Source organism: Pan troglodytes, chromosome 11, assembly GCF_028858775.2.
Source record: "Pan troglodytes isolate AG18354 chromosome 11, NHGRI_mPanTro3-v2.0_pri, whole genome shotgun sequence".
NCBI lineage: Eukaryota > Metazoa > Chordata > Mammalia > Primates > Hominidae > Pan > Pan troglodytes.
The window spans coordinates 14,034,509-14,061,011 of NC_072409.2; the positions used below are offsets into that span (position 1 = coordinate 14,034,509).

Sequence of the window (26,503 nt, forward strand, 5' to 3'; positions counted from 1 at the left end):
GTTGGCAAACTCAGGGCCCAGCCGTCCCAGGCCTTGCTCACAGTGGTGGGGATTCTGGAGGTCTCAGTTGGGCCCCAAAATCTGCTCAGCACCCCAATAGAGTCTGGATGGGTGGTAGGAATCCACACTTTGAGATGCTGCCCTGTGCCGTGCTGTGCCCCTCCCATGGGAGCTGTGTTTCTGTGGCCCATGCAGCGAGGCTTGGCACCTGGGTGCTGTGCCAGGGGCCCTGGAGCCTGGAGCAGCTGCTGTAATTTATGCAAAGGAAGGCGCCCAGGTCTGCCCTGTCTATTTATAGCTTATTTATGAAGAAGGAAAAACAAGGGCCCAGTTACCATAGCAACCAGGAGCATCATGGGCTGCTTTCCCTGCAAGAGGAAGATGGCCAAGTCTCCTTGAAGGGTGCACCCTCAGATGTGTTTACCCTGACAGAGGATGCAGGTGGGCCTTTGAGGGCCTGTCCCATGCTGGGTTCCTGGGCAGCCTGCAGGGTGGGTGGGGTGGAGGGTGCTGCTTATTGGGCTCTTGGAAAATCCAGGATGATGCCAGGGCCACGCACAGCTGAGCTCTCGGCAGCATGAGATGCACCCTCGTCCCCTGGTCTTGATGCTAACTCTTGTCCTCTGGGTGCCCACCTGCAGCCTCAGGCAGACTTGGAAGCTCTTTCCCTGGCTGTGCTCTGGCTCGTGTCCTTTAGGGCACTTAGCACAGTGAACTGGAGGCCTAGACGCCAGACCAATGCCCCCAAGGCTGTCATCTAGCACAGGGTTGGCACCAAGCTTGGCACCAAGGAAGGGTTTAATAAATAATGAATACATGAAGTGTTGTATAGTTTACGATGCGTGTTCTTATTCGATGCATGTGGGGCAGGATAAGCACTGCAACAGTCTCTCATTTTACAGATGAGGAAACTGAGCTTCAGAGAGGTGAAGACACCAGCCTGAGGTCCCGCAGCTGGCAAGTAGCTGAGCTGGCCTGAGTCCTGGAGGAGGAAACCCCACCTGTGTGCTGGCAGAATACGAGGGAACTTGGGTTCCGGTTGGAACTCGGGTTCCAGTTGGGCCCTTATTGTCAGGGGTGGGGGAAGTGGTGCTGTGTGTGGTCTGGGGCTGGGAGGGGTGTGGTTTGACTCTCAACTCATATCAGCGGTATGACCTTGAGCTAGTGACTTCACCTCTCTGGGCCTTGGTTGCCTCATCTATAAAGTGGGGCCATGATGCCTGGTCTCTGGGGACTGCCAGCTCCCTGAGGACAGGCTCTGTGTCTGTCTCTTGATTGTGCTTTCCTACTGCCTGGCACATTCTAGGTGTCCAGGGTGATCATGAGATCCTGCACACAGAATGGCTGGGTCCAAGCCCAGAATGTTGAGTGCTCTCAGGGACTGTTGGTTGTTACTGTGTTATTTGGGAACTGAGGCACAGAGAGCCTGATGGCTCTCCTGAGGTCACCCAGCCAAATCCACAGCAGAAGCGGTGGCTTCACTGGTGAGTTGGGGTTGGTAGCACTGCCAGGGATGAAGTGGGACTGTGTCCAGGCCCAGGGGAGGGCCAGCTGCGCTGGGCTGCAGTCCCAGGGGGCAGCAGCCATGCTGGGCAGGGAGGCCGAGTGGGGATCTCTGAGTGCTAGGGATCTAGGGTTGCCCTCCACATGCCTGGAGGTGCAGAGGCTGCCCCCATCCCTGCCCGGCTGCCCCCATCCCCGCCCGGCTGACTCCCTTGCTTTATGTCCAGGCCGCCTGGAGGCTCTTGGTCGCCCTCTGCTGGGCTCTGAGTGCCTCTGCGGGGCCACCTCCAGAGGAAACAATGTCCCCTCCTCAGCTCAGTCTGGGTGTGAAAAATAAAAGATACCAAAGAAACCCAGGTAGGAAGAGAAAGTTCCCTCAAGCAAATCGAGGTCACAGATCATTTCTACAATGGCTTTCCTAGCTCTCTGTGCTGTGCCCGGGGCCCTGGCTTCTCTCTTTTTTTTTTTTTTTGAAACAGACTCTGGCTTTGTTGCCCAGGCTGGAGTGCAGTGGTGCGATCTCAGCTCACTGCAACCTCCGCCTCCCAGGTTCAAGCAAACCTCCCACCTCAGCCTCCCAAGTAGCTGAGATTACAAGTGGGCGCCACCACGCCCAGCTAACTTTTGTATTTTTAGTAGAGACGGGGTTTCACCATGCTGGCCACGCTAGTCTTGAACACCTGACCTCAAGTGATCTGCCTGCCTGGGCCTCCCAAAGTGCTGGCATTACAGGCGTGAGCCACCGTGCCTGGCTGGGCCTTGGCTTCCTAGCTCCCACTGAGACCCTACAGCGGGACTCAGGCACCCACCACCACACCCGGGAGGCTGCAGGTACCACTGCAGAAGCCTCACGACTGTTTCCTAAAAACCATGTCCAGGGTTTTCGGTTTGGTTTTGTTTTTGGCACATCTCAAGCCTTCGCCCACGTGCCTGACCCTCTTGCCTTGTCGTCCCGATGAGCTCCACACCGTCTGAGCCTCTAGGCTTCCCTAGAGTGTGTGCCCCCCACTTGCATTCCCATACTTCCCCCGCCTGGCAGTTGGCACACAGCGCTGGGAGTCTTTCTTTTCTGAGACTTCCTCTCCTCCCCTGGACTGTGAGCTCAGGAGGTGTCTGAGTTTCCTAGCTCTGTTATAACAAAGTACCACAATCTGGGTGGCTGAAACACCAGAAATTTATTGTCTCACCATTCTGGAGGGTGGAAGTCCAAAGCAAGGTGTCTGCAAAGTTGCTTCTTCTGAGAGCCGTGAGGGAGACTGTTCCAGACCTGGCGCCTAGCTTCTGGTGGTTTGATGGCAACTTTTGGCATTCCTTGGCCCATAGGATCATCACTCCAGTCTCTACCTTCATCTTCATATGGGGTTCTCCCTGTGTGCATGTCTGTCTCCAAATTGCCAATTTTTTTTTTTTTTTTTTTTTTTTTTTAGACAGAGTCTTTCTCTGTTGCCCAGGTTGGAGTGCAGTGGCATGATTTTGGCTCACTGCAACCTCCTCCTCCCAGGTTCAAGTGATTCCCCTGCCTCAGCCTCTTGAGTAGCTGGGATTACAGGCGCCCACCACAATGCCCAGCTAATTTTTGTATTTTTAGTAGAGACGTGGTTTCACCATGTTGGCTAGGCTGGTCTTGAACTCCTGATCTCAAGTGATCCACCTGCCTTGGCCTCCCAAAGTGTTGGGATTACAGGTGTGAGCCACCATGCCCGACCCAAATTTCCAATTTTTATAAGGACGCCAGTCCTGTTGGATTAGGGCCTAGTGACCTCATTTTTAACTTGATTACCTCTGTACTATCAAATCAAATTCAATCCATTTGGAATACTTCCAAGTAAGGTCAGCTACTGAGTTACTAGGGGCTAGAACTGCAGAATATGAATTTATTTCCCTCATTTCAACAGAAAACTCAGAGAGGTAATGAAAGGGAATTCAACCTTTGACAAATGTTTATTAAACACACAGTTGTGATAGACACTGGTTCTAGGTGCTTCATTCATTCATTTGCACCTAGAACCATGTCTGACGCATAACAGGAGCTCAATAAATATTTGTTGAGTGAATAAATGAATTCATTCCACAGTCATTCAGGCTGTAAAAGGAGCCTTCAATTCCCTCAGTAAAATGAGTTGAATTACATAATTATCTCTTAGGTTTGTTGACAGGATGAAATGAATGTATTATTAATAATAACTATAAGAAGCTTCTACATGCTAAGATAGATGGTCTTCATGTACAATGTTTAATACTCACAATAGCCTTATTAAAATGAAATTCACTGGCAAGGCATTGTGGCTCATGCCTGTAATCCCAGCACTTTGGGAGGCTGAGGTGGGCAGATCACTTGAGGTCTGGAGTTCGAGACCAGCCTGGCCAACATGGTGAAACCCTGTCTCTACTAAAAATACAAAAATTAGTCAGGTGTGGTGGCGTATGCCTGTAATCCCAGCTACTTGGGAGGCTGAGGCATGAGAATCACTTGAACCCAGGAGGTGGAGGTTGCAGTGAGCTGAGATCATGCCACTGCACTCCAGCCTGGGTGATAGAGGGAGACCGAGTCTCAAAAATAAATAAATAAATAAATAAATAAAATAAAATAAAATAAAATTCACCTAACGTAGAAGTCACCATTTTAACCATTTTAAAGTTTGCAACTCGGTGGTTTTTAGTCTATTCATAATATCGTGCAACCAATACCACTATGTAATTCCAGAATATTTTCATCATTTTCCAAAAACTCTGCACCCACTAAACAGTCCTATCCATTCTCTCCTCCTCCCCTAACCCTTAGCAACCAAACATCTACTTTCTGTCTGTGGATTTGCCTATTAAGGACACTTCACATACATGGAATGATACACTATGTGGCCTTTTGTGCCTGGCTTCTTTCCCTCAGTATATTTTCAATGTCCATCCCTGTTGTAACATGTATCTGTGCTTCAGACTTCTTTATGGCCTAATAATATTCCATTAAATGAATTTACCATATTTTGTTTATCCATTCATCAGTGGATGGACATTTGTTTCCATTATTTGGCTATTGTGAATAATGAGACCCCCCCCCCCCTTTTTTTTTTGAGACGGAGTCTCTGCTCTGTTGCCCAGGCTGGAGTGCAGTGGCGTGATCTCAGCTCACTGCAACTTCTGCCTCCCTGGTTCGAGCGATTCTCCTGCCTCAGCCTCCTGACTAGCTGGGACTACAGGCGCCCACCACCACGCCTGGCTAAGTTTTTGTATTTTTAGTAAAGACGGAGTTTCACCGTGTTAGCCAGGATGGTCTCAATCTCCTGACCTCATGATCCGCCCACCTCGGCCTCCCAAAGTGCTGGGATTACAGGCGTGAGACACCGCGCCCAGCCAATGAGACCCCTTTTGACGCAGGGCAGGTAAGCCCCAAAGTGGGGCTGAGCCCACAAGGGTTCTCGGCTTTGCCCAAGAAAGAATTCAAGGGCAAGTTAGAGGCAGAAGAAAACGGCTTTATTGAAGTGGCGGCGTTACAGCCCCATGACTGCTCCTGCAGAGCAGGGTTACCCTCTTAGGCAGTGTCAGGGCAGTTTTGCCGTCATATTTATACACACTTTTAATTACATGCAGATTAAGGGGTGGTTTATGCAGGCATTTCTAGGGAAGGGGTAGTAACTTTTGATTTATGGTGCCACTGCCATGGAAAGGGGCGGTAACTCACGAGTGTTGCCATGGCAACGGTAAACTGACTTGGCCGGCTGGTGAGCAAGTCTTAGGGAAGACCGCTTCCGCCCAGGCCCTGTTTTAGCTAGTCCTCAATTTGGTCAGGTATCTCAGCCCCATCTCTGAATGGAGGCCTGCCTTCTACCTCACCTTTGTAGAAGTTTTTGTGAATACATGTCTTCAACCCTCTCGGGTGCATATCTAAGAGGATACTACTTTTTGGGGAACTGCCAAATTGTTTTCCGGAGCAGCCGCACCGTTTTGCATTCTCACCAGCCGTGTATTCGGGTTCCAATTTCTCCACACTCTCGCAACCCTTGCGCTTTTCTGTCTTTTTGCTTATGGCCATCCTAGCGGGTGCGAAGTGGGATCTCACTGTGGTCGTGCTTTGCATTCACCCTATGACTAATCATGTTGAGCCTCTTTTCACAGACTTAATGGCCATTCTACAGCAGCCTTTTGAGCTAGGTTGTAATCTCCATCTGATAGTGGAGGAAACAGATTCAGAGAGTTGAAGAGACTTGCTTAACGCAAGGGGGTGGTGGGGCTGTGCCTGGGACTTGGGTGTGTCTGTCTCTGAAGCACCGCAGAACCAAATTAACGGTAGAAACAAGTCCAGTCTGAGCGGCAGGAGACCTGGTCGCTGGTGCGTTCACCTTGGACAAGTCTTTTCCCGGTTCCGGGTGTCACTTTCTCCTCCGTGCCACTTGGGGCGATATACTTCACACATCGCTGGCCTCTCTAGGAACCAGAATCTCTAAGATCAATCGTTCTAGTGCGGCGTTTGCCCCGCCCCTTCAGCCCCAGTTGCCAGCGACGCCGGAAGTGCTCGGCTTTTTTTGTTTGCACCCGCCTCCGGCCCGGAACTGTTTTCTGGGGAAGATGGCGGCTGTGTCGGTGTATGCTCCACCAGTTGGAGGCTTCTCTTTTGATAACTGCCGCAGGTGCCGCCTTGCTTGGGGCTTGGTTCAGGGAGGGAGAAGAGTGCGGTGCTCGGGTGGGAGCTGGGCCAAGGTGTGATACGAGAATTCTGAGGGAAGAGTGCATGGCGGGGCCTGTGGCCCGCGGCTAGTGTGACTCAGGGGAATCAGGGCCTGGGCGTGGGTTTCTCCTGAAGCCAGGTCTGCTCTCCCACCTTCCCAGCGCACTCGGCCACCGTTTATCTCCGTCTCCTAAGGCACGTCACGGCCCCTCTGTGAGACTGTCTTCGTTGGAAAACGGGAGAACAGTGCTGATGGTGGGAGGATTCATTAAACAGATGGGCGTGAAAACAAGTAGCAGCTTTCCTGAGTTCTTTGTTAGGCACTTTTCATGCCAGTGCTGTGCGATGTGGTCCTGCCCTTCAACACTTGATTCTCTCATTTGCTCTTAGGAATGCCGTCTTGGAAGCCGATTTTGCAAAGAGGGGATACAAGCTTCCAAAGGCCCGGAAAACTGGCACGACCATCGCTGGGGTGGTCTATAAGGTAAGCCGGGTTAGGCTAAGAGCAGCAGTGACTGAACCGGCAACAGGAATCAGAACACTTGGCTTCCTGTGTCTCTCCCGGCTCGGTCTGGAAAGGCAAATACTATAGAATACATCAGGAGACCGTCTTTCAGGAGCGACTGCTTTTGTCAGGTTTTGTGTGCTTCTTAACAGTTTATGTTCTTTCCTCACTTTGCTGAGGTTTTGTTTTTTCTTTCTTTCTTTTTTTTTTTAAACAGGTCAGTTAGCTTCTTAATTACTAGTTTAGGAAGCTGAAGTATGTGATGGGAGATCACGAGATTTGGGGTCAGACAGGTCTGTCTCACCTTTGAACTCTATAATGCTGATTCCAACTTCTGGCAGCTCACTTTCCTTCTCACAGGGACACCTTCAGATGCATCAAATGGAGATAACTCCTGCCTTAAATTGTTGCAAACGTCAAAAGGGATAATGATTACCGGTGCAACATGTTTTAAAGAAAAGCAACATGTTTTAAAAGGAAATTGATAGTGATGGCTAATTTAATGGAAAGATTCCTGAGTCTTAATCCAGGTTTTTTCCAGATTAGCTCTGATTTACAAGGAATTTACCCGACACCTGAGCCTCACTTGAAAATGGGAATAATTCTTAACTACTCAGGATTCAATTAGTAGCATTTACTAAGAAACCTTTTCTTAAATCCTGAAAGTGTAGCACAATATTTTTGCTATGAGTTTTGGCTGGCGTTTTGAGAATAGGGGAGCATGTGGTATGGCCAACATAGTATTCCCTAAAGTAGAATGGAGAGTTGTGGTTGGTTTATATTTGTAAAATTGTTTAAAAACTGGTTTTTTTAAATAGGATGGCATAGTTCTTGGAGCAGATACAAGAGCAACTGAAGGGATGGTTGTTGCTGACAAGAACTGTTCAAAAATACACTTCATATCTCCTAATATTTAGTAAGTATTGATTCGTTTGAATAACTCTTATATTTTCAAACATGTCAGGGCTAAAAATTGACCTTCCTGTGCTCCTTACTAAAACCTGTTTTTCAACCTGTATTTTCTATCTCCCTTAAATGGCATTTCCATCCACCTGTTACCTAAGCTAGTAACTTCAAGTCCTCTCTTTGCTTCAGTCTCCAGTTGAATTGGTAGCCAGTTTTGCCCTCTCTGTGCCTCTTGAATCCATTCCCTCCTATCCTTTCCTTTGCTAAGGCTCTAGTTTGGGTTCTTTTTTCTTTTTCTTTTTTTCAAACATTAACTTGAACCATAGAGGTTCTTTTTTCTTAGCTGGACTATTGCAGTTACCATTTAATTGGCCTTTCGTAGGCATCCTATTGTTCACTCTTCTGCCATATTGGATTTTGTAAAACATAGATCTGATGGCATCCCTTTCTTAAAAAGCTTTTCAAGAGACTTGTCACGTTTCCACATGGCTTTTAGGATAAAAATCAAAATTCTGTGGCCTTGCACAGTCTCATAGAAAGCCTACCCTTCAAGCGTCTTTTTCAGTTGCCATCACCCTGTGCTCCAGTTACGTCTGAACTGTCCCTATTTCCCTCATCTCCAAGCTATTCTACCGTTGCTTATGTGAGATTCTATTTAGAAACACTGCCTTCTCTGCTTGTAGAGTGTTTTTATTCCAGCTCATACATAACCTTTTCCTTTTTTTTAAACATTTTTTTCTTTTTCTTTTTCTTTTTTTTTTTTGGGAGAGATGCGGTCTCACTATGTTGCCCTGGCTGATCTTGATCTTCTGGCCTCAAGTGATCCTCCCGCCTGGGTCTCACAAAGTGCTGGGATTACAGGCATGAGCCGTCATGCCCAGCCTGAAACCTTTTCTTAATGATCAGAATCAATTACCTTCTCCTCCAGTTTCCCATAGGATTTTGTACCTATGCTATTACTGTGTATTAAATTATGTGTTATAATTTTTGTCTTCCTGTGTATCTTACACTCAACTTTGAGCACAAGGCCTCTCATATTTTCTTTATTCCCAGTGCTTAGTGTAATTACTGGTATCTGATAGTAAATACTTGGTAGATGTTGAATTGCAAGAGTTAACACACCTTGCACTTCTGTACAACTTGAATATATTTGTAGCATTAATGAAATGCACACTCTGTTATCACAGAAACCAATAATTTCATGTGTTCCATTGGGCCATAGATAATGTATTTGCATATAACTAGATGCATATTCTCAATTTTCTGTTTATTTAAGGTTGACTAAACAGAGAAGTTACAGCATAGATATACTCAAAACCATCTCTCTGTGTACCTGAACTTCATGGAAGTTATCCAAGAACCCACTACTTCTAATTGAGCCCTCTGGTAATTGGATTTCAGCTAAGTTTCTAATTGGATTTTTCAGTTGTTGTGGTGCTGGGACAGCTGCAGACACAGACATGACAACCCAGCTCATTTCTTCCAACCTGGAGCTCCACTCCCTCTCCACTGGCCGTCTTCCCAGAGTTGTGACAGCCAATCGGATGCTGAAGCAGATGCTTTTCAGGTAAGTTTCCAGAATGGGGATTCCTATTAGTATCTTCTTCTCATATCTTAGATTTTTTTCAGCCAAGAGAAGCCTGGAAAGTAGCAAAAACACATTCAGAAATACACATTTTGTTCCGGAAATCAGTTGTTATATTAAAGAGCCATTTTAAATGGTTTTTGATAGTGCATTTGAATTTCTGGGGTCTGATTTTTTTCATGAGTAAATCACATGTCACCAGTTGAGTCATTTCCTGGAGCATAGGGATATTACTGGATAAGAGAAACTTTTTTGTTCACAGTAAGAAAGTTATAGCTGGAGGAACTATGAATTTGTCTTGTGAAACTACTCTCTCCTCCCCATAAACACTAACCCAAATGATTGTCTCTCCTTCCCCCCACCCACTCCCTTTAGGGGCAAAATAACAGTGAATGAAAAGTGATATTTATAATTGGCTGTCAGTGGGTATGATAATATTAATATTAACCAACCTTTATCTACCTCTTACTCTGTTCCAGGACCTATGCTAAAGCACTTTATGCACGATCCCATCCTTTTAACTCTGAGATAGGGACTATTAGCGTCTCCTATTTGTAAGTGAAGAAATTGAGGTTTAAAGAGGTGCAGTAGCTTGCCTGACCTGACCTTCATTCTCTGCTGACTCACAGCTCATATTAGTAGTTTTGTTTCTCTTTCTCCTTTAATAATTGCATCATTACTTTATGTTCGTATGGGTCTTGGCAGTTTTCAAAGTGCGTTTTCTCATTTGCTTCTCATAAGAGAGGCAGTGATTATAGGAGAAGTAGCCTGGGCATTTAGTCTTGGGTTGGAATACTGGCTTCTCCTTTTGGGACTTGCCTTACCTTTAACAAATTCTTTGCCTTTTTCCTTCTGTGTAGAATGGATATCATAATACCTGCCCCTAGCGGGGTGGTTGTGAGAATTAAAGGGGAGCATGGGTAGACAGTAAAGATTTTAAACTGGTGGCTCATAGGCCATCAGCTTGTAGGGAAATTTGTTTGGGTCATATGGCCTTTTTTTTTTTTTTTAAATAGTGGCTAACAATTATAAATGGGGAGATTTGAATTAAAAGTCTAGATTTTGGCTTGGCACGGTGGCACACGCCTGTAATCCCAGCACTTTGGGAGGCCAAGGTTGGCAGATCACCTGAGGTAAGGAGTTCAAGACCAGCCTGGCCAACATGGTGAAACGTCTCTACTAAAAGTACAAAAATAGCCGGGCATGGTGGCGCTCGCCTGTAATCCCAGGTACTTGGGTGGCTGAGACAGGAGAATCGCTTGAACCTGGAAGGTGGAGGTTGCAGTGAGCCAAGATCACGCCACTGCACTCTAGCCTGGGTGACAGAAGAAGACTCCGTCTCAAAAAAAAAGAAAAAAAAAAAAGTCTAGATTTCTGTCTTTTGAAAACATTGGAAACATGTGGCCGTAATCTTCGGGACCTCATTGGTGGTTATTGCCTTAGAAGTGGGAGTGGGTGCTCTGTCACTTTCTCTGCCTAGCTCACTTCACTGTTCCCTTCAGGGCCCTGGCCTTCCTGATAATTTGCGGGTCCTCATATATGTGTCTAGCATGGCCTATGGGTTTTCAGTAGTGTATATGAAGTTGTAGCAAGGCCAGTAGTATAGTTCCCATTTTACAAATGAGACCAAAGCCTAGAGTCATATGGATAGGAAGCCTAGTCTATCCAATTGCTGCTTTATGTTTGTGTACGTATCATTATTCTAATCCAGGAGAATTATTGCCAACCAAATTCTTCCAGTACAGTGAGTAGAACTTGTTAAAGCACACCTATTGATCAGATTTCTGAAAAGATTTGTGGATTTTAATTTTAAATATAAAGCTCCCTCTGGTGGCTTGCTTGGTACATTATATATAAGGCTTTTTTGAAAACTTTTTTTCTACACAATGTGTCTATGTAATAAAGGCAATTTTTAAGCTTGTAAAATTGCTGCAAATAGGATGTTTCAAGATTCTTTGTAATGTCATTTAAAACAATTAGCAAAAATATCTAGCAAATGTTTCTGTTAATCACTTCAGAATGTTTTAAGAATCCTAACGTCTCGGCTGGGCGCGGTGGCTCATGCCTGTAGTCTCAGCACTTTGGGGGGCCGAGGCAGGCAGATCACGAGGTCTGGGATTGAGACCATCCTGGCTAACATGGTGAAACCCCATCTTTACTAAAATTACAAAAAATTAGCCGGGCGTGGTGGCGGGCGCCTGTAGTCCTAGCTACAGGAGAATGGCATGAACCCGGGAGGTGGAGCTTGACAGTGAGCCGAGATTGTGCCACTGTACTCCAGCCTGGGTGAAAGTGCGAGACTCCGTCTCAAAAAAAAAAAAAAAAATTCTAAATTCTCTTTTTTCAGTGTTTTGTCATTTTTTAGTTCAAGATACTTTGTAAAAGTTAAATTTTATCAAAATTTGAGGACCATTTAAAAATATAAACCAGCATAATTATAGTCTTTTATGTCCTCTTAACATTTTTGGTGAGTTACATAAAATGAGAGTGGTATAAGGAAAGAGTTTAGGACTTGATTTTAGAACTTTGGTTCATCTCCCACCTACAGCACTGACTGTCGTTTAAATTTGGGTGATTCTTTCTCAATAAAATGAGGATAATAGTTTCTTCTGTCTGACTTTTGAGGAGGACAGGAATAAAGAAGCTAGGCTCTGACCTTGCGTACTACAGAGCCTACTGTGTAGTTAGAGCCCCGTAAAATTCAGTCTGAAAAAGAGTACAAGGTGTTCTTGGTACTGCTGTACTTTTTTTTTCTGAACAGCCCATTTCCTTGTATGTGAGTCAGTGAGAAAATAAGGTTTGATAAGCAGAAGTGATGTCTTTTCCCTTACTTAAGCACTGCCTTTATCTCACACCTATCCTGGCTAGATGTAGTTGATGTAAGTAATGCTTGTTCTGTGAGCATGGAACCTCCTTGTTGAGTTTCATAAAAATGTTAGTGAAATGCTGTTCTGTGTTCTAGAAACTATTACTTCAATACGTAGAGGCTCTTATATTGTAACTTTTTTTCTTATAAACATAATGTACATTTATTGTAGGAAATTTAGAAAATACTGAAAAGCCCAAAGAACAAAATGAAAATGTTGCCATTCAGGGAGCATCACTCTTGGTTTGGTGTATGTTATTCCAGTCTTCTGTCTTTTAAGTTCTTCCCTTCATCTCTTCCTTTTATATTGCTAGTACATGTTCATGGTAAAAACAAAACAAAGCTGGAAGATATGAACAAAAAGAATGTAAAAAACTACCTGGATTCCTGCCATCCACAAGCAGTTAGTGCTAAGAGATTGTTACACACCCTTCAAGGTTTTAAAAATAAGTTCAGTAATATTTAAAAAATGGGATTATAGTTGTACTGACTATTTATAGTATAGCCTAGTCTTTTCACCTAACAGTGCATCTTGAATGGGTTCTATACTAGGGCATTTCAACATGAAAATAACTGTTTTTAAAATTATAAAAATAATATAATTGTAAAAAACGTAGACACTAGAAACCTGGATAGAAGGAAGTAAATGCCACCTGATGTTCTGCCACTTAGACACATACACTGTAAATTTTTGAAGATCTGTTTTTTCATACCTTTTGTTCTAGATATATATCCTTGTATGTGTTGTTTTGTAATTTCCCTTGTTTACATAATAGTATGTTACAAATATTGTTCCTGTCAGTAGATGAGTTTTTCTCTTGAGCCCATAGAGAAGTTCTGAATACTTGTAACTCTCCTGAAATCAGAAAAAATGTTTGTGTGTACTCTTATGGGGGAAAATTTCCACAATTTTAATCAATTTTTAAGAGGGCTCTGTGACCCATAAAAGCTTAAGAACCATTAATCATTATCATAATTTTTGGTGGTGTCATAGTATCCGTTTTGTGGCTATGTTACAACTTAACCAATTTTTAAACATTAATGATATTGCCCATTTTAAGGTATTTAAGGTATTATTAGGTATTCTATGAACCTTTGAAACATAGAAGCCTTGGGTACTCATGTGATTTAATTCCTTAGCCTGTATTCTAGAATAAATGCACATTTATTTACTTTTGCACATTTAACATTTTGAGAGATGTTGTCAAAGCTCTCCCTTGACAAACGTTGTACTACCATCAGTAGCGCAGGAGAAAATGCAGCATGGTTGTTAAATTTTATTTTAGTTTAGATAGGGTCTTTTTCTGTTGCCCAGGCTGGAGTGCAGTGGCATGATCATGGCTCACTTAAAGGCAGTGCATGGTGGATGACTTGAGCCTTAAAATTCTAGGCTCAAGTCATCTGCTCGCCTCAGCCTCCTGAGTAGCTGGGACTAAAGGCCCACGCCACCATGTTTGTCTAATTTTTTGTTGTGTTTGTTTTTTTAAACTTTTTGTAGACGATGTCTCACTGTGTTGCTCAGGCTGGTCTCAAACTCCTGGCCTCAAGTAATCCTCCTACCATGACCTCCCTACGTTTTGGGATTACAGGTGTGAGCCACCACACTTGGCTTAGCATGATTTTTAATGATTGTGTGATGTTCTGTTGTACAGTTGGATCAATTTAGCCATTTCTCCCTGGCTGTTTCCACTTTTTTAATCATCATAAACAATGCTGTTGTAAACATCCTTGTGCATTCATTTCTGTACATTTGGCTGTTTATATCCTTAGAATAGAGTCCTGGTAGTAGAATTTGTGGATCAATAAATTATTAAAATTTTAATGACTTCAATAATTTGCCAAAACATCTTGATTATTTTAAAGGCATCTAACAGTTGATATTTTAGCTTAGAAGGCAAGTAGCTGATTATTATTAACTTTATTTAAACACCCTGTTCAGTAGACAGTTGGTATAGTGGAATAGGCACTGGACTAGTTGGGGGTGGTGGGACTGGCGATTGTGGCTTCTCTTCCTGGAGCCCTTGGCCCTCGTCTGACCCTGCTGCTAGCTCACATGTGTGGCCTTGGACCAGTTTCTTCCCTTGTCTGGGGCTCTATTCTCTTTTTAGGCTACTTCTAAAATCTTTTCCTAGGAAGTTTTTGAAGTTTTTACTTATAAATGGAAGGTTCTTTTTGAAATAACAATTTGGTAATCAAGGAACAGGGCAAGTATTGGACCACTGTTCTGTTTACTTAGAGCACTTCTGGATGTGTGGCTATGTCTCAGACAGTCTAAAGTTATGACTTTGGTTCTCATGTTAATTTATTTGTATTTTAATGATTACATCGTTTGGCAAATTCAGTATGTGTCAGTTTTGTTTTCCTTCCCAAAGAGCTAAAGGCTCACAGTGGAGAATTTTAAATCCAGCATGTTTATCTAGCACAGCTAGATAAATTGAGAGCAATTTATGTTGACGAATGTAGATCTAATTCTTCTTTTGATTTTTATTTTTTTATTTTTTGAGACTAAGTGTCACTCTGTTGCCCAGGCTGGAGTGCAGTGTTGCGACCTCGGCTCCCTGCAACCTCGGCCACCCGGGTTCAAGCGATTCTCATGCCTCAGCCTCCCACATTAGGAGTAACATTGGCCTCCTAATGTTAAAAAGCGGTACCAAATACAGGGAAAGGAATCTATGGAAATGGAAAAAAAGGGTCCAAAAGAACAAATATGTGCACAATTAAGTGGAGATGGTGTGGGTGGAAAATATATTCCTGTGATGTTCCTGAGGAAGTGTAAGTTTATCCTATGTGTAGTAGCAGTGGTTTCTTAGGCTATCATGGAGTTATTTTAATATTCACTTTCCTGAATGATGAAATACTTTTTTTTTTGATACGAGTTCATATATGTAATTATAATATGGGTTAATTCAAAGGCAGAGGTGTTTCGACATGAGCCATTTTTCTGTTTGGGCTGTGGTGAGGTTGATGCTTTTTTTTTTTTTTGAGACAACTCTTGCTGTGTCCTGGCTGGAGTGCAGTGGCGTGTACATGGCTCACTGCAACCTCTGCCTCCCAGGCTCAAGGGATCCTCTCACCTTAGCCTCCCAAGTATCTGGGACTACAGGTACATGCCACCACGCCTTGCTAATTTTTTGTATTTTTTGTAGACAGGGTCTCACCATATTGCCCAGGCTGGTCTTGAACTCCTAGACTCAAGTGATTTGCCCACCTCGGCCTCCTAAAGTGCTGGGATTATAGGTGTGAGCCGCCATGCCTGGCCTTTGTGGCCAGGTTGATAATTTGAACAGTGGAACAGCTGAGCTTAGCACCTCCTCATTGTTAACTGTGGAGGTAGCTTATGTGCTGATTGCAGAGAGGTGTGATGGGAAAAGTGCTGATAATCTTTGGAGTCAGTCCAATTTGATTCTGAGACTGGGCAAGTTCTTAATGTCTCCAGGTTGGTTTTCTCTTTTCTAAAATGGGAATGATAATGTTGTCTTTTAAAGGGGACTGTGGGCTGGGTGTGGTGGCTCACACCTGTAATCCCAGCACTTTGGGAGGCCAAGGTGGGAGGATTGCTTGAGTCCAGGAGTTTGAGACCATCCTGGGCAATTTGGCGAGACCCCATCTCTCCAAAAAAAATACAAAAATTAGCCAGGTGTGGTGGTGCACACCTGTAGTCCCAGCTACTCAGGAGGCTGAGGTGGGAGGATTGCTTGAGCCTGGGGAGGTTGAGGCTGCAGTGAGCCATGATAATACCACTGTACTGCAGCCTGGGTGACAGAGTGAGACCCTGTCTCAAAAAAATAATAATAATGGGGGCTGTGAGGCTGAGCTGAAATGAGGTGTGTGGAGTGCCTCACATAATTTATAGTTTATACTGGCTGACAGTAGTTGTTCATCTAATGTTCCCTTCCCTTTTTTGTTCCCATCAAAACAATAACCCCTTAATGAAACAGTCTTAAGGAAAACTTTTTGTTATCTGACTTCTCATGCAACTTTTGGCTAAGTTACAGTGATGCTTTGTGGACTCATGTTTTTTTTCTTATGCATACTCTGATCACCAGGTATCAAGGTTACATTGGTGCAGCCCTAGTTTTAGGGGGAGTAGATGTTACTGGACCTCACCTCTACAGCATCTATCCTCATGGATCAACTGATAAGTTGCCTTATGTCACCATGGGTGAGTGTAATGTTTTCCTGATGTTTAAGAGTACTCTTACTTACCAAGATGGTCTCTTGAAGAGCTGGTCTGTTCTCTCTTAGAAGAGGAGGTGCAATACAATGCTTTGATTCATTCAGCAAATATATACTGAGTTCCTGCTATAGATTAGGCCGTGTTCTAGGTGCTTGCTATATAGCAGTCAACACAATTCTGATAGTGATTCCTGCTCTCGAGGATTTTGTATTTTAGTGAGGGTAAATAGACAATAAACAACTGTGAGAAGTATATTTATAATACACAGGTATTCTAAATTAATACACAGGTATTATAAATGTATATAAATATAATACACAGGTTATACAACCTGTGTATTATGAATATATTTTTTATAGTCTGAAATCTGAAAAGCTCCAAAATCCTAAAGTTTTTGAGTGCTAACATGATACTCATTGTAACATTTTTATTTTTATTATTTTTTCTTTTTTGAGATGGAGTTTTGCTCTGTTGCCCAGGCTGGAGTGCAGTGGCATGATCTCGGCTCACTGCAACCTCTGTCTCCCGGGTTCAAGTGATTCTTCTGCCTCAGCCTCCCAAGTAGCTGGAATGATAGGCACACGCCACCATGCCCGGCTAATTTTTTGTAGTTTTAGTAGAGATGGGGTTTCACCATGTTGGCCAGGCTGGTGTCAAACTCCTGACCTCAAGTAATCTGCCCACCTCGGCCTCCCAAAATGCTTGGATGGATTATAGGCATGAGCCACTCTGCCCAGCCTCATTGGAGCATTTTTGATTCTGGATTTTTGGATTAGGGATGCTGAATTGGGTGAGTATAATGTAGATATTCCAAAACCTGAAATCTGAAACACTTCGGGTCCTTGGCATTTTGGATAAGGGCTACTCAGCCTGTATTAGAAAGTGATACTAAGAAAAAAAGTAATACAGATGGTATTGTACTATAGTTACACAAGATACTATCTTTGAGAGAAACTGAGTCAACTTCATATGGAAATGCTCTATTTTTTACATCTGCATATGAATTTGCAATGATCGTAAAACAAAAAATTAAATTCACACATGATAAGGGGACTTGGGAGTTGTGGGCAGGGGCTGGGGTGGAGGCAGATGGCAGTGTTAAATAGAAAGATCAGGGCCAGGCACGGTGGCTCATGCCTGTAATCTAGTGCTTTAGGAGCCTGAGGTGGGAGGGTTGCTTGAGGCCAGGAGTTTAAGACCAGCCTAGGCAACATAGCAAGACCCGGTCTGTGCCATATATATATATAAGCTGAGTGTGGTGGTGTGTGCCTGTAGTCCCAGTTGCTCGGGAGCCTGAGGCAGAAGCATTGTATGAGCCCAGGAGTTTGAGGTTGCAATGAGCTGTGATCAAGCCATTGTACTACATCTTGGGCAACAGAGTGAGACCCTGTCTGTTTTAAAAAAAAAAAAAAAAAAAAAGTCAGGACAGGTCTTATGAAGAAGGTGAGATTTGAGTAGAATTCTAGAGTAGAAGCCTTACATTGAAACTTGGCAGGTACATTTTGACCTAGAGGAGTGATTGTGGTCCTTCTTTACTACTTAATCTCTGAGGGATTGGGGTATTTGATTTCTGTCTGAACCTCAATTTCCTTACCTGTGAAGTGGTATTGGTAACACCTACCACACCAAGTTGTAATGGTTGGAAATAACGTATATAAAGCATGTGCTCCAATGCCTGGCCTGTAAATAGTAGTTATTTTTTTGCCCCCCTCTCTTCCTCATTTGCTAACCAGCTTTTTGCATTTATGTTTTAGCTCTAGCTGCTAGATTAGGAGATTTTTTGACAGGTTCTCACTCTGCTGCACAGGCTGGAGTACAGTGGTGCAATCACAGCTCACTGCCACCTCGACTTCCCCGGGCTCAGGTGATCCACCCACCGCAGCCTCCTGAGTAGCTGTGACTACAGCCATATTCTGCCATACCCATCTAATTTTTGTATTTTTTGTAGAGATGGGATTTTGCCATGTTGCCCAGGTTGGTCTCGAACTCCTGGGCTCAGGTGATCTGCCTGCTCCAGCCTCCCAAAGTGCTGGGATTACAGGTGGCTGATAATTTTTTTTTTTTTAATGACTGCAAAAAATAGTGATAAAATTATATTTAGAAGAATTGGGATTTTCAAGTTCTAACATTTACATTATTGCTTCTGGGTCAAATTGCATAGGTCCAGAAATTCGAACAGGTTGTGTGTATCGTGTAGCTGGTGTTTTTCCAGCTGTCATTTACCTCTTAATATTTTCTGTCTTGGTGTCTTGGCTCCACATCTAGGAAAACTGCTGCCTTGAGTAGTTTGGAAATTGCCAGTTTGAGACTTTGCTATGCCATTGTGTTGTTATCTAGCCTCTTACAAGGTTTTTATATAACAGATGTTCACTGTTCGTTGGGGAGAATGATTTACCCCCAGATACCATACGGATGAATCTTTGCAGTTATTCTAAAATGAAGATACTTATGGTAATTTTAGAATTGTTCTGAATTGCTTTATTCAAAGGTATTAGGTATCTCCATCAAAGTATTGCTTTTATTTCTCCCCATCTGATACCTTTAAATGGTGGTAAAGGTGGAATAACCTTTTCTATTAAGTAGTTTTTATTTTTTCTTTTTTTTACTTAAATTTCAGACTTGCAGAAAAGTAACAGTAATGTTCAACAAACACTGATCTGTCCTTTACTCAGATGTGTCAGTTGTTAGCATTTTGACACATGTGTTCTGCCTCTCTCACACACATTGTTATTCCTATCATTGTTTCGTGTGCGTGGGGAACCATTTGAGGGTAAATAGCAGGCACCACAGCCTTTCACCTCTGAATCCTTCAAGATGTTCTCTTCTATCACCTTGATAAAGTCATCAAATTTAAGAAGTTTGACATTGATACAAAGCAGCTTCATTTGTAAAATGGGAAAATTGGTTTCTCTTGCCAGTGAACTGTGGTAATTTGTGTCATGAGCATAAAGCTGAATTAGGAAAAGTTGTTGAAAGTGAGTAGGTAAACAGCTTTGTGTCTGCCCATTTCACTTCTGCCGCCCACCTTTGTGCTTTTTCCTGGCCAAGAGTGACCTCCTGTCTGTCCAAGTCTCATTTGAGTTCCAGGTGATGGGTCCACAGCTCTTGAGTTTATAGAAGAATTCTGTTTAGAAACCACTGACTCCACACAGACTGGTTTTGCTGCCCTAAAATGCCAGATTAAGGAGAATGAGACATCAGTAACATCTGATTTTAATACCCAAGTAAATTGTTACTTTGAGGTCTTGTTTGTTCCTCCACTCATTTATCAGCTTTTTTTTTTTTTTTTTTTTTTTGAGACTGAGTCTCGCACTGTCACTCGGTCTGGTGTGCAGTGGCATGATCTCTGCTCGCTGCAACCCCTGCTTCCCGGGTTCAAGTGATTCTCCTGCCTCAGCCTCCCGAGTAGCTGGGACTATAGGCATGCAGCACCATGCTCAGCTAATTTTTGTATTTTTAGTAGAGAGGGGATTTCACTGTGTTGGCCAGGCTGATACGGAACTCCTGACCTCGTCATCTGCCGGCCTCTGCCTCCCAAAGTGCTAGGATTACAGGTGTGAGCCACTGCACCCGGCCTCATCAGCTCTTTAGTGAGTGCCTTCTGTGTAAAGGCACTATAGCAGGCAGCACAGATAGAAGTGAATATCAGGGTCTTTGTCCTCAGATACTCAGTCTAATGGGGGAGACAGATGTACACACTGAGGAGGGCAGGAGGGGACCCAAGGGAGAAAGGGTCACTTCCAAGCTGGGATAATTCAGGAAGAACTTCACTTGAGCTGAGTCTTAGAATGAGGATTGGATCTCTTCATTCATTTGTCTGATGTGTATTTAGCATCACTAGTGCCGAGCACTTTGCTAGGAGCTGGGAAGATTAGTGGTTAACACAGCGTCTGCCTCAGAGCCTATAGTCTTGTGAGGGAGACAGGTATTAGACAGGTAAATTCACATGAACCTAGAAGAATGCATTGTGATAAGTGCCCCAGAGGAAAAGAACAGTCATTAGAGAGGATAATAGGAAGGAGTGTGTGGCTGGTGGGTGTTGGGGAAGTCCTTTCTGAGCAAGTGACATTCAGGCATTTTCTACTGAACATAATTTATGAACATGACAGAACATTCAAGTGGGACAAAGAACTATAAGAAAAGTCTCCTTCACATCCCTCCAGAGTAACCACTGTTAAGAATTGTTTGTATTTTTTCCAGAAAATGTGTTATGATACACTTTCACGTATCTCCTTCTCTGTCATCTAGTTACCCCTTTAAAAAAAACACACAAATGAGCTCATGCTATACATAATATTCTTCCCTTACTATTAACTTGTTTTGAAGAAGTGTTTATATCACCTTACGTGGGCCTATAGAATTTCTGTAATAATAGCAAGCTGTACAGAATTGTATTATGTGGCTACACCATGCTTGCTGACCCATTCTTCTTCTGATGAATATCTTGTTTTTCATATTTTGGTAACAAATGTGTCTTGGTCTACTTGTATAAATACGTACTTCATTTAGATAAATTCTTAGCAGTGGAATTTCTGGATTAAGGTGTACACATGTTTCGGCCAGAATTCTCTGTTGCAAGCAGTTGAGTCACTGGATGATTTAAGGAAGAGAGGGATTTTTGAGAAAAGTATAGCAGGTGGCTCACAACGTAGTTGGGAGGGCAAGAACTGGGTTTGGGGCCAAGAACAGTGTCTCAGTCTATGCTGCGGGCACAGCCGGTGCCGGACCCTGGCTGCCGCAGAACTGAGCCTTCCTGCCATCCCTTCCACCACCAGAGAGTTCCTCATGGGGAAGGTGGGTGCTTCTGATTGGTGAAGCTCAGCCTCAGCTCAGATGGCAGTGGAATTCTCCGGACAGAGGCAGGAAATACAGCTGCTGGGCAGCCCAGAAAAGGGACAGTGCATTTTACCTTTTGAGAGCTATTGCCAAATTGCTGTCCAAAAAGCTGGCACGAGTTTATACTCCCACTAGAGAATACAAGGATGCTTGTCTCCCACCACCTCACGGATGCTGAGTATTTTTGCCAGTCTGATGGGTGAAAGTGGGAAGAAAGAACACTTAAATGCCTGAGGGATGAGTAGGAATTTGCAATGCACCCCTTACCCCCGAGGGATAGACCTCAGGCCTGTGGTGCACAAGGGCTCCGTGTGGTTAAGCACTGAAAGGCCAGAGTTTGCTGCATGGGTGCGGCAGGAGCAGTGAGTGGGGGTGGGGCAAGGGACCCATGCAGGGGGTGCAGCAGAAGCAAAGATGGGGAGGGTGGAAGAGGGATGGATGTTGGGAGTTTGGAGCAGAGGCAAGGCTGGAAAGCAGGCCTCGGGGGTCCAGACGCTGCAGGCAGAGCTGTTTTGATTTTGTCCTGGAGGTCTCCTGCTCTTTCAAGCCAGGGAACGAGAGGATTAGGTTCGCTTGTTAGAAGGAGCAGCTGACAGCTGTGGGGAGCAGTGGCGTGAGAGGCCTGGGGCAGGGAGGGAGCTTGCATCCTGGCCAGAAATGTTGAGGGTGAGGATGAATCCAGTGGTTGTGGCGGTAGGGATGGCCACTGTCATTACAGAGACCTCTCAGATAGCAGCTAACCCCTGGGCCACATCCTGGGTTTCTGTCATCATTCTCTCCTGGCGTTCCTCAGCGCCAGCTCCTTGCGGCTCTTGGCTGCAGTGTTGCAGTCACGCCTTCATTTGGGGCCATCTCCCTTTTCAGTTGGGCTCTAGGCCCTTTTTCTCATCTCATTTCCTGTTCTTCCTTCCCTTGTGCCCTGGGCTTCAGTGGCAGCAGCCCCCTCGCCCTCCTCTGAAGAGAGCCTAACAGCCGTTGCTGCCTCCTTTCAGAAACACATTTTCTGCCTGGAGTGTTCCTCCTCCTCATCCTGAGTGTGGCCCAGAAGCCATTCCCTCCTGGCTGCCCCTGGCGGAGTTAGCTAGCAAGTCCCTCCCAGGAGTGAAGCAGGATCCCAGGACTCCCGCCTTGGCCCCACTTTGCTTCCCCTAGGCATTGTCCCTCCTGCCCCTGCACAATTCTAGACCTCTGAGAGCAGCTTCTGTGCCTCACTCTCAGGGTCTCACGGAGCCCTGTGCAACTCAGTGAATATTTGATGGTGAATTGATTTTCTGATTCTCCAACTTGTTTATGCTAAAGAATGTCTGAAACTTAGTGTTAGAAACCTTAGCCGCTGTTCATTGTTTGTGAACTAGCAGTTTGCAGCACCGCTGGAATGCAGTTGGTTTAGATTGTGTTCCATTTGTGTGGTCCCAGTTTAGCTGTTAAGTGTTGTAAATGTGACAGGTCCTTTTACTTTTTTTTTTTTTTTTGTTAAAGCTTAGTATTATTTTGAATTTAAAGCATATTTATGGGAACGTCTCTGTGCCAGAGTCTGCTGGGTGCTGGCACATTATTTTCAGTTAAAATTCAGTGTAAGGGATGCTATTATTGCTATTTTACTGACGAGAAACCTGAAAGTTAGAGAGATTTAGCAACTTACCTAGTGTCACTCAGCCCCATAAGTGACAAAGCTGGGATTTGAACCCTTGTCTTCCATCTCTGGCAAGCCCCAGTACAACACAGCTGCTGTGATTTTATCATCCTACAGATGTGATTTCACTTAGCTATTAAGCCTTGCTTCTGAATACTAAAAATATTTATACAGATTCCCGAAGGGCACTTACTGGTTTTTGTATTTTTGACTGTTCTCTGCATAGGTTCTCTGTCCTGCATGTTGAAAACAGTATTTACTGAAACAGCCTTATTGCAGCAAAGGAAATTAAACTATATATATGCATATATATCTCCACAATTTTACTACCCAAAAACAACGTGATTTTTACTTTTTGTTTCTTTCCAATCCAAGTCCATTGTGAAGAGGAGCTCTTTACAGAGAACGTAAGATCACGGTTTTGTACTGGCCTGGGCTTTGTCTCTGTGGCTCTCTTAGTTTCTTTCAGCCATTGTTCCGTGGTCGTAGCTGTGCAGGGCTGGCTTTCTTCCTAATCTGAGTTTGATTTTTGTTATTTTGTCTCTTTTTTCTTTCCCTTCCCTTCCCTTCTTTCACCCCTCCCCTCCCTGCCTTCTTTACCCTTTCCTTTCGAGGGAGTGAGGAGTTGGATATTGAGAGAGAACTCAGAATTGCTAAAATTTGGTGGTTTTTTTTTTTTTTTTTTTTTGAGATGGAGTCTCACTCTGTTGCCCAGGCTGGAGTTAAGTGGCTCGATTTCGGCTCACTGCAGCCTCCACCTCCTGGGTTCAAGTGATCCTGCCTCCGCCTCCCAAGTAGCTGGGATTACAGGCGTGTGCCTATAATTAGCCACGCCCTGCTAATTTTTGTATTTTTAGTAGAGACGGGGTTTCACCGTGTTGGCCAGGCTGGTCTTGAACTCCTGACCTCAAGTGATCCACCCGCCTCGGCCTCCCAAAGTGCTGGGATTACAGGCATGAGCCACTGTGCCTGGCTGGATTTTGTTTTAATTCATGCTTATTATTTTGAGTGAGCTACAAACCAAACCTCACACTCCAGATAAAATAGAAGGTCCTCCTAAATGAAATGCCTCCATGGAACATTAGCATTCACTGTGGAATCAAGGCTTTCTGTAATTGTAGCTTAAGTGAGAAAATGAATATTTCATCTGAATTCTCATGTTTTAGTTAGATTGTGAGTTTTTTATTATGAAGAATAAAAGCAAAACTTTGTAATTAATCTTTTTTTTTCTTTTTTCTGAGTGATTTGACAGTAAGAGCTGGAAGCTATAAATTAACCGGAAGACAAGGGTGTCTAAATTTTGTCTACCCATGGGCCTGTATTGGCTACTAGCCAGGCGCCTGAAGGCTGCTCTTAATTTACATTGAATAGAAGACACCTGTCTTGTCTTGCGCATCTTTAACTTGAGGCACAGCTGATCTGCATTGAGCGTTGGGTCCAGGAGCCTCCTCTCTGAGGACTGGCCTTCCTGAGAGTTTATTTGGGAGACTAATATATCAGACTCCTGGTGGTGTGGCCCCTGGACAGCTTCTGCCCTAAAACCTTCTTTGTGAACATCACATTGACCACAATGAGAGCAGCGTTCATCCAGCTATAGCACCTACACCTATTGTGGGATGCTTTACTGATACAATCTTTGCACCACTGTGAGGTGGGTGCCATCATCCCTGTCTTAAAGATGAGGAAACTGAGGCTCAGAGAGGTTACTTGAACCACAAGTAAGGAAGTATGTGAGTGGGAATGGGAACCTCAGTTTCTGACTTTTTCCTGTTGGTACATGGCATGTGGCTTATTCTCCAAAAAGAAAAAGGATCCCTTCGGTTTCATTTACTTCTTTTTTAAGAGAGTAATTTGGAAGAGGCTACTGGTGATCGATTCATTTGATTGTTAAAAGCTAGGCAAGATTTTTTGACTTTATTAGGAAAGGGAAAGCATTTTAGTTATGTTTTTATAGACATAATGTGGATTCTTTTAATTCTCAGATTAATTAGCTTATTCTTTGAACTTGCCAGCTTTTCTTTATTAGGCAAGCTGAAGTAGTGTCAGAAGAAGCTTGGGGACCATCTTTTGCTATTAGCTTGGCAGTGTTCCTTGTAGCAGCATTGGCAAGGTATATAAAATTTTTGTTTTTGCCTGCTTATCCACATAGAGAATTAACATGAATAAAATTTCAAGCATGACATTCCTGAAAATGAGGTCCTTGGACAATTTAGGAATACTGACTTAAGGAATAAACATTGCTATGCACCATTAGGGAAGACTTGGGGTCACTGCCAGGGCCATCCAGGTAAAATTCTCTCTCCAGATAAACTGGTTATACAGTTTCCTAATTACTGGAATGCACCTACTAAGTCCCAGTTTACAGGGCCTCCGAGCAGTGAGGAAGATGTGGGACAGAGTAGTAAGCATGCTGGATGTCTCACCTTGTGGGCAGAAGAATCTTACAATTAAGTGAGAACTTAGGAACATGGATAGGGAGTTCAGATTTGCCATTGTTACGCTAAAGTACAGCCTTTTCTGTATTTTTACACTAAAGTACAACCTTTTCTGTATTTTTATGCTAAAGTACAACCTTTTCTGTATTTTTATACTCAAGTACAACCTTTGTATAGATATTTTGATACCTCCACGACTTGATTTTGAAAGTTGTCCTGCACTGGATCAAATTAGTGCACTTTAAGATGGCAAATGTTTCGTCAATATTCATTTTCAACTGCTAAATTGGGTGCAAATTTGGCAGCATGTTTACTTCATAAAAACCTCAGAGGGCATGTATATATGGACTTCATAGCCGTGTGTTGCTGGAAATTCTTCTGCCTGCTCTGGGGTCAGCCATGTGGTTGACTGTGTATAAGAGGCTTTAGAAGCATGTGTCTCCATAGGAACTGGATTGCCCCTGTGTCCCTGCTCTCCGTGGGCCAGGGGCTGGGCAAGGGAGGAGCTGTGCTGGTGTAGGAGACCCTATTCCAGCAGGAACTTTGTCCACACAGCCAGTGACTGCCTTTTCTGAAAACCCCTGAATGAAGTATCACTTAGGATTCTAGAAAAAGAGGTGGAAGCCCTCGCTTTGGTCCCAGCTCTGCTTGACCAGAGAGCCTAGTCACCTAACCTCTGGAACTTCATAACCCCTATTTCTAACATGAAGCTACTTTTTTTGACTTGGGAAGGTCACAGGGTTATTGGGGTGCTGAAGCGTTGCGTGTTATGTGTGCACGCTCTGTACATCACTGTGTGCTTTTTATGTGGATATGTTGCTTTTGGCCATTTTTTGAGGCAGTGTGGCTGCATGAAAACTGGTTTTTGAAGTCAAATAGGGTTCAGATCTTTTTAAAAAATAATAATTATTTGTTTTTATTTTTTAGGGGCAGGGTCTTGCTCTGTCGCCAGGCTGAAATGCAGTGGTGTGATTATAGCTCACTGTACCCTCAAACTCCTGAGCTCAAGTGATCCTCCTACCTCTGCCTCCCAAGTAGTTGGGACTATGGGCACACCACTACTGATTTTTTTTTTAAATTTCTTTCTTTTTTTGGTAGATATGGGGTCTCACTGTGTTTTTCGGGCTGGTCTGGAACTTCTGGTCTTAAGTGATCCTCCTGCCTTGGCTTCCCAGAGTGCTGGGATTATAGGCATGAGCCACTATGCTTAGCCTGGGTTCATATCTTAAGTCTAACATTCATTTAGCTGTTTGACTGTGAACATTGATTTCTTCTGTAATGCTTACTTCATGTGTGAGCATGAAGTGAGATACCAAACATAAAAGTCTTTTGTATGTAGCATGTAGTAGATGTTTGGTGCATAGTATTTTGATAGTTTTAGTGTCAATACATTTTTC

General features: G+C 43.8%; 1 protein-coding gene across 1 annotated transcript in view; it reads left to right on the forward strand.

The window, feature by feature from the left end:
- Positions 1 to 5,571: 5,571 nt before the first annotated feature.
- The window catches only part of PSMB7 (proteasome 20S subunit beta 7), a 62,419-nt gene continuing 41,487 nt past the window's right edge, over positions 5,572 to 26,503 (forward strand). The window contains exons 1-5 of the mRNA XM_520247.9: positions 5,572 to 6,125; positions 6,554 to 6,647; positions 7,487 to 7,584; positions 9,001 to 9,141; positions 16,072 to 16,187. Coding sequence (XP_520247.2) covers positions 6,064 to 6,125; positions 6,554 to 6,647; positions 7,487 to 7,584; positions 9,001 to 9,141; positions 16,072 to 16,187 — 511 coding nt within the window. The 5' untranslated portion in view covers positions 5,572 to 6,063. The remainder of the gene's footprint in view (positions 6,126 to 6,553; positions 6,648 to 7,486; positions 7,585 to 9,000; positions 9,142 to 16,071; positions 16,188 to 26,503) is intronic.